The sequence below is a fragment of the Falco naumanni genome, chromosome 3 (assembly GCF_017639655.2).
Source record: "Falco naumanni isolate bFalNau1 chromosome 3, bFalNau1.pat, whole genome shotgun sequence".
Taxonomy (NCBI): domain Eukaryota; kingdom Metazoa; phylum Chordata; class Aves; order Falconiformes; family Falconidae; genus Falco; species Falco naumanni.
In genome coordinates this window covers 63,272,083-63,279,817 of record NC_054056.1, presented here as the reverse complement: position 1 = coordinate 63,279,817, position 7,735 = coordinate 63,272,083, and the positions used below count along the sequence as shown (strand labels likewise).

Below are 7,735 nucleotides of genomic sequence, written 5' to 3'. Positions count from 1 at the left end.
CCCGGTCCCAGCCACGCGTTTTTCAGGCAGTTCGGGCTTACCTTCCTTCCCGCATCACCTTCCTGGGCTCTCCCCGGCACGGCACGGCTCGGCTCGGCTCGCCCCGCTCCGCAGCGCCAGCCGCCAGCGACGCCCCCCCGCCCCTTCCCCGCCGCCCGACACCTGCAGGCGGCGCCCGGGGCCGCGCACCGGCGGCGGCCACTTCCCCCGGGCCGCGCCAACGCTGCCGGGGAGGGGGGGGAGGCGGCGGCGGGGACGTCCCGAGCCGGCCGCCCCGAGGAGCGGGGCTCTGCCAGCGTTAAGGGGCAAGGCCCCGCTGCCGTTCTGCTGCTCTCCGCTGCCTCTCCCGCCGCCGCCTGGTGCCGCCCGCCGCTCGTCGCCACCCGCCGCTCGTCGCCACCCGCCGCTCAGGAGCGCGATGGTTTCTCCGGGAAGCGCCGGAGCCGCCGCCGCTTCCTCCCTTCCGCGTCTGTTTCGCAGCGGGTCCTGCCGCGGCTGCTGGGGTGAGCCAGGGGGGCTCTGGGGGCGGGAACGGTCTGTGGGGACAGTGACCGTTGGGAGACGCGTTCGGGCCCGCGGCCGTTGGGGCAGCTGCTGCCGAGGGGAAGCGATGGCGCCGGGGCCGCCCCCACCCTCAACCGGCGGCGGGCGAGAGCGGCCCCGGCCCCGGCGGCGGTGGCGTCGACGCTTCATGGGGGCAGCGAGGGTTCTTCGGCTCTGGGCGCCCTTGAAGCCTAGGGGAGGGATGCAGCTTTTCCCAGGAGAGCTCGGCGTGCCTCCGGCGCCAAAAAATAATAATTTTGGTGAAAGACCTCCTCAGTGGCGTGCGCTGGAGAGCTGAGCGCTGTCACCGAGCTTCATTCTCCCCACGCGTAGGGCGAGGGGCGGCTGCCAGGCTGCTTTCAGGTCACAGCCTTCCCGTTAAGGCGGAGAGGGGCTGCATGTAGGTTTCCCCCGTCCCCCCCTCCTGCCTACCCAAAAGGACAAGCGTAGTCTCCCCCTGTTCATTTTATAAAATCTTAAAGCTTGCTGTGCGGCCCCGTACGATGGAAACCTTAGCAGGCGTAGCAACAGGTAAATGAAATGACAGTGGTAGGGACAAGAATGGCCGTGCCTGGATCTGTTTTCTGTGTTGTTCAGACCCAAGCTCTGGGTGTTACAGGTGACAGTACCTTTTTTGGAGCACTTGGTCGAGGGAGATGAGCAAAAGCCGTGTGAGTTTGTTGCTTTCCCTTTTTGCTTAGAGGAGTAGGCAGCAGAAGTCAGCTTTCAGGTATGGCAGACCTGTAGTATATTTCAGGTAAAATTAAATGCATAAAAGTAAATGGAGGTCAGGCAGAACTTGTTGGTATGAGCAGAAATATACCTTCCATGGTTTTAGGCTGTTTTAAATAATGGAAGGCAAGGCAGGGAGGGAGACCCATCATACAGACAGCAGCTTCTTAGCACTGTCAGGTGTCAAGTATAGGCAGTTCAGAGTTTGTTCAGGTCTACTGAGTTGTGTTTGTCCTTCCTCTACTACCTAATATTGCACACAGTTATTGTGTATCCGTATCCATGCAGAGCTCTTCCACAGGCTTAACAACAGCTTTCAAAACCTCGCTTTGCTCTTTTACACTTGAGACCAATTTGAGCTCCCTTGTTGCAGATGCATGTAGCAAGAAAGGATACCAGATAAAAGCTGTCCTTTTGAAGACGGAAATTCAAGTTTAAATGTGTCTCTTTTAGTGACTGCTTTTATTTAAGAGTCTGTCTTTCAGTTGTTTGTACTTCATGCTTCTCTTTTTTTCCTTTCTTGATTGGGGATATATGTTCTGATGAAAGGAAATGGAAGTGTGTTAGACATTTTTCTGTCTGTGAACTTTTAACATTAAACTTTAGTATGGGGGGGTGCGTGTGTGTGTGTAAGTCTTAACTCTGATCTTGTATCTTACTGTATTTACTTCTCTCCCTAGTGTCCAAAAATCAACATGTCCAGCAAAAAGGCAAAGACAAAGACCACCAAGAAGCGCCCTCAGCGTGCCACTTCCAATGTATTTGCAATGTTTGATCAGTCGCAGATTCAGGAGTTCAAGGAGGCCTTCAACATGATTGACCAGAACAGGGATGGCTTCATTGACAAGGAGGACTTGCACGATATGCTCGCCTCCCTTGGTAATGGCACTTCTCTGTTTATGGTCGCCAAACAACTTTGTGCAATACTTACATTATTATATTCTACATAATATTTAGAATACTGTGTTTGGGATAGCTTATGAGAAGTGTCTCCATTTGTATTGAGCTATTCAGCTTGCTTTTTCTTTTAGTTTGAAAGCTAAACCAAATATGAATCCCTTTATCCGTAGGAAAGAATCCAACGGATGAATACCTAGATGCCATGATGAATGAGGCTCCAGGCCCCATAAACTTCACGATGTTCCTTACAATGTTTGGTGAGAAGTTAAATGGTACCGATCCGGAAGATGTGATCAGGAATGCGTTTGCTTGCTTTGATGAAGAAGCAACAGGTATGTGGGTGAAACTCAGCTGCATGGGGGGTGGGGGTACTTTTATGTTGTTTATTTGGGTTTCTAAATAGTATGCTGATTTTCGCACCTTTATAAATGAAACATGGCACAGTAATGCTAGATGACGTATTCCACCAAGTAATGAGAATTTGTCTCGACACACCATCTGGGTGTTCTGGGGGAGTACTGAGGACTAGTAGTAATGTTCTTCTGTGAGGCTCTGAAGAAGAATGTTTTAACTGGGCAGTTTGTATGTTCCTCAGAGTGCAAAATAAGATGCATTTGCTCTAAGATGAGGAATTCAAATTGATAATACGTGATATTCTATGACATTGAAAAGGTGACAGATGTGAAATCTGTAATACAGGTGAGTTTGTCCTCCTTTGCAGTAGATCTGAGATGCATCTGAATTCTTTAGTGTTTCCAGTATCTCAAGAGAGGCGGTCCAGACTACATAAATTCTTTTGAACCCTCATCTTGCCTAGTGTATGTTATGGCTCCGATGACAACCGCCATGTTGTGCCCTCACTCGCAGCTCTGTTTTGTTTTCAGGTTGCAAGGAAGGGCTGTACCCTTAATGATCTAAAGATAAAAACCAGTTGGGGTCTAGAAGATGGGAATGACAGATTGGACTGATTTGAGTACTGAGATATAGAGAAAGAGGAAAACGCAAAGCTCAGTTTTACTGTATCGAACTTTCAAGGTTGTGTCTGTGATCTTGAGGTTAGAGTTTGTGCTTTTATTTATTATGTAGGATAAGATTCTGGAGAAGTGTGTAGCAACCAGGGATGAATCCTTGGACAGCTCTGCAGAATTACAGAATGTCAGCATTTTGACATGTTGTGAACGTGTCTTACTAATGCGTGCCAAAATTACGTAGCCTCTTCACTAGGGATGTCATTGCACGTATAACTTTCCTCACAACTGTCCACCGCAATATTTCAATCTAACCTGTGCATATGTGCTCTGAACCTTTCAAAGGATATTAATCCATTTCAAACAGCTATTCTGAGTCTGTGTATTTTTAGCACCTTTTGCCTTTTCAAAGAGCATCCCCTTCCTGCTGAGGTGTAGGTAAACAGGCCTTCTGTTGGTAAGGCCTTTTCAAATGTTAATTTACTTCCTCCCTCTCAAGGGAAATCTCTTTACTATCTCCTAGAGAAGGAAGTTTTGTTAGTAGGTTAATTATTTTCTCTCCACAGGTAGTCTGACTCACTGTGCTACAGGGTTTTTTTTGTGCACACCAAAACAAGAGCCTGTGAATTACGATATAAAGAGAATTATTGTCCGGCCAGTTCTTTTGAACAGTAACCTTCTACGTCTGTGTAAACAATAAGTTACTAGTTCAGGCCCCCACGTACTGATAAGATTGATTTTATTATCTTTCAACTCTGTCCTAGGATGATTTGATAATGGTTCCAGCCTCTTTTGTGTCTCATGTCATCCTCAAATTTTAACCAGGAAACATGTTAGTTATGCTGTTGCATTGATTTTTTTGATTCATAATAGTAAAAATGCAGTCTTCAAAATACCGTGTGATGTATTTATAGAACTCGTGTTATGTTTGCCCTTTATTCGTTTTACTCTCAAATTTGTCTTCCAATCAGTTTGTTTCTTTTAAAAATGAACAAAAGCATTTCCAGCTATGTAAACCACCTTCTTTTTCCCTTCATAACCTCCATGTGCGTGTATGTTACAGGCCTGATTTTCTAGCTCTACATCAGTGTAGTCCTTTTGAAATAGAATAATATAAATCAGATGCTTTTGATGAGGATGAGGTAGTTTTACTTGTTGGTTTTTACTTACATTTTCTGTATTGCAAATCTAGTTGAGTATATTGCTTCAACATTACTATTGTGCGTAGTACTGTAAAAATAGTATAAAAATCCTATCTGTTTGCATTTGGTACATCTTTTATCTGCTCTTTGATCCTGCGTTGCATCTGTTTTGTGCTGTTTGCCACAAGATAAATCTGAAATTTTTCTTCGTTAATTTGTTATTCCCCATCTACGTTGAAGGCTGGAGTATGCTTTGCTTTAAAATTTTGCTTCGTTAATTTGTTATTCCCCATCTACGTTGAAGGCTGGAGTATGCTTTGCTTTACAATTTGTTGCTGCTAAAACTTCTAGCATATTCCTAGTCTGGCAATCTAGTTCAGTGTTTAAAATATCTAGCTGTTCAGCCAGAAGTAATTAAGTCCTTGAGGCTAAACTTGCAGCACCACAGGCCTTGCGTTATCTGAATACTGATCCCTGTGTCTTCTCTCATCGCTGCCTGTAGGACTGCAGAAATAGAACCTCATCTGTTCAGCTGGTTTTTCCCCTTCTTTTTGCACATCTGCAAAAGACGACTCCAAAATTTGACCCGATTAAGATGGGCTTGGCTAACTAAACATTCTCCCTGGTTTTAACGTAGAACACTGCTGTTAGCCTTCTTAATTTGGGGTCAGTAGTCAAGGGCTTGCCTACACTGGGATACGATGCCATTTTAATTAGTGTAGAAACACAGGGGTTTCTCCCTTCCCTGCAGCATACACCAACCCCATGATAATTTGTCATGCTCATTGACTGCCTTTTGGTCCCCTGATGCCCCGTTTGGTTTTGTCTCCCTACTGAATCTGCTTGCTTAAGTTATTCAACTCTTTTTTCCAAAGCAGAACTTTTTTTTTTTTTTTTATTAATCACATTCTAATTGAATCTAGATCAGTTGATGTGGGAGTCTACATATGATTTCCAGCTGTTCTGCACAGTTTACATTGGGGTTTTTTTTGGAATGTACTTCTACTTCCTCTGTTCAGTTGTTATTTCTCCAACTAAAGTTCAATAACCAGTTTCTTTCTCAAATGAAGCAACTGTTGTGTATTTAAAAGCATGGCAGGTCTTCTTTCAACATTAAGTAGTTTCTGCATTCTTCTGTCTACCATTTGTTATGTGCATTCCTTTTTTCATCTCTCAACTTCCCTGGAATTATTTGGCAACTGGTGGTTCTGCCCACCTATTGAAATTGAATTAACAGAACATACTTAGCAACTGCTCATTTTTGTATTTTTTAATTTCCTCCAAAATCTTCTGCTAATGTTTTAGCCTAAAATAAATAACTTTAATATATCCTACCTTCTTTTTTTTCTAGCTTCTCCATCTCTACCTCTCCACAGTAAACATTCTTCCTCCCTCCAGAGTTAACTTGCTCAATCTTGTCTGAAAGTCTTTTCTGTTACAAACTCTTTCCCTGGACGCTTGCCAGCAGTTCACTGTGTGCACGTAAACTGCCTCCAGCAACAGTATTGTGCAGCAGTGAAGAGCCAACCAGTGGTTTTTTAGTCCCCAGAGGAAACTAGTTCATAGAGGATGCAAAAATATATCTAATTAAGTCAAGAAAAATATAATTCAGAGAACAGCTTGCGTAATCAAGACTAGCAGTGACAGGAACTTGTTTTCCCACTCTGAGCTGTTGAAGATCAATACATGGAAACAGCTGTTATTAGATCACAGCAGATCAGGCCCTCTTTTCTTAAATCTGTATGCAATGCATTAAGCTTCCCTCTTTTCCCTTTTGCATTCAAGGAATTCCTTTAGAATTCAGTTAAGAAAGTATTTTGGGCCCTTGGTGCAAATGCATATATTACATGCTGTATAAGCTAATTGCATGTCTTGTTGGTATGTCTGTCTTACTGCTTTTGAAGACTCAGCTAAGAAATGGCTTCTCTTTTTTGTTTCTCTTTATATGTCTCATTCTAGGGTTCATCCAGGAAGACTACCTGCGGGAGCTGCTGACGACGATGGGAGACAGGTTCACAGATGAAGAGGTGGATGAGCTGTACAGAGAGGCCCCCATCGATAAAAAGGGGAATTTCAACTACATTGAATTCACGCGCATCCTGAAACATGGAGCAAAAGACAAGGATGACTGAGCAAATCACCTGATACCTGCAGATAGCTTCCCGCCTCCCACCACCGTTAATTTCATTTCTCAGGATCTGGTTTTTTCTTTTTTTTTCTTGTTGGGACCTTTTGCATATATTTCTGACATTCCACCTTTTTCCTCTGTGGACTCTGGGGCTACTCAGGCACACCTGCACCTTTGTAACAAGACTGGAAACAGACAGGGAGAGAGGAGCAGGGAGAGCTTACAGTGACAGAGGTTTAGGGACAAAGATCAATGAGTGTGGAGGCCCAGGTAAAAATGTCAGTGCTACTTATCCTAGCTAGATTAATTTTACATTTTTAATGGCAACTTTTCAAATAAAACGCTCCTATATTAGGTACATCATTATAATTTTCATGCTAGAAGTGGACTGTGTATCTAGTCATATCTGTGAATATTTTTGCAACTGTATGCAGTTGTGTTGTTATCCATTTTTGCCTTAAAAATGAAGTGTAAGTCACTTAAGTGTACCGATGTTTGTACTTCAGCGATTGAGTACTTCACTTACTACTGTGAGCGTATACAATGAAGAAATTCCCATCCTTCAGATTTTTAGTACATTGTAAATTAATGATTCCTGTCCAGGACTTGCACATTAAACATTTTAAATCATATGGATTAATTGAGGGGGTGTTTTACCACAGTAGCGCCCCCATTTCATGATACTGAGCACAATATTAACACTGCTTTTTAAAAACTTATAGTGTTTTCTTAAAAAAAAAAAATACCACGTGTGAGTAGAATGCTTAAGTGATGCCTCTTACCAGATCTGCAGGACTGGCAATACAGAACTGATTCCATTTCATTGCAGCTTTTCTTCTTTCTTTTCCCACGTTTTTTCGAAGTACAGTGGGGCTGGATGAAGAAGGAAGGTGTGCTCTCTCTCTGTTTTCTATCCAAAAATGTTATTCTTGCTTTCCAGATGAAACCATATACAATGTATTTTTAAGAGCTTCTGCTGAGAGTGGTGCTTTGGAGGTATGAGAAGGAGGCAATCTTCCATTTCTTATAATTAACATTGTCTAGTTCTTGTGGTATGGAATGCATAGCAGGTTTGCTACAGTACTCTCAAGCAACTTTGTCCTAATCCGAATACTTGTTTTTGTTTTTGTTGGTCTTGTGAGAAAGGGTGATCAGAGCTGCTTCTGTCACTTCTAAGAATGACATTGTTATCCCTTAAGAATTTAGGTTGCATATTTAAGAAAAGTCATTGGGCTGAGAGCCTTTTGCTGTTTCTTGGTAGGATGCTACTGCGAACTGAACTTTTATTAAGTTTCATTAGAGGACAGTGATTACTTGTTTTA

The 7,735-nt window shown here is 43.6% G+C and overlaps 1 protein-coding gene across 1 annotated transcript; it reads left to right on the top strand.

The window, feature by feature from the left end:
* The first annotated feature begins 395 nt into the window (after positions 1–395).
* Positions 396–7,387, top strand: LOC121084535 (myosin regulatory light chain 2, smooth muscle minor isoform-like). Its single transcript, XM_040586121.1, has 4 exons — positions 396–503; positions 1,956–2,154; positions 2,346–2,507; positions 6,245–7,387. Exons 2-4 carry the CDS (start codon positions 1,971–1,973, stop codon positions 6,415–6,417), a joined length of 519 nt encoding a protein of 172 aa, XP_040442055.1. The 5' UTR covers positions 396–503; positions 1,956–1,970; the 3' UTR covers positions 6,418–7,387.
* The last annotated feature ends 348 nt before the right edge of the window (positions 7,388–7,735 follow it).

What these genes read in the sequence shown, in the direction of transcription:
- LOC121084535 (XM_040586121.1), top strand. Translation starts at nt 1,971, where the DNA reads ATGTCCAGCAAAAAGGCAAAGACAAAGACCACCAAGAAGCGCCCTCAG. An exon ending in CGATATGCTCGCCTCCCTTG is followed by an intron (nt 2,155 to 2,345) that starts GTAATGGCACTT and finishes CTTTATCCGTAG; the next exon opens with GAAAGAATCCAACGGATGAA. An exon ending in CTTTGATGAAGAAGCAACAG is followed by an intron (nt 2,508 to 6,244) that starts GTATGTGGGTGA and finishes GTCTCATTCTAG; the next exon opens with GGTTCATCCAGGAAGACTAC.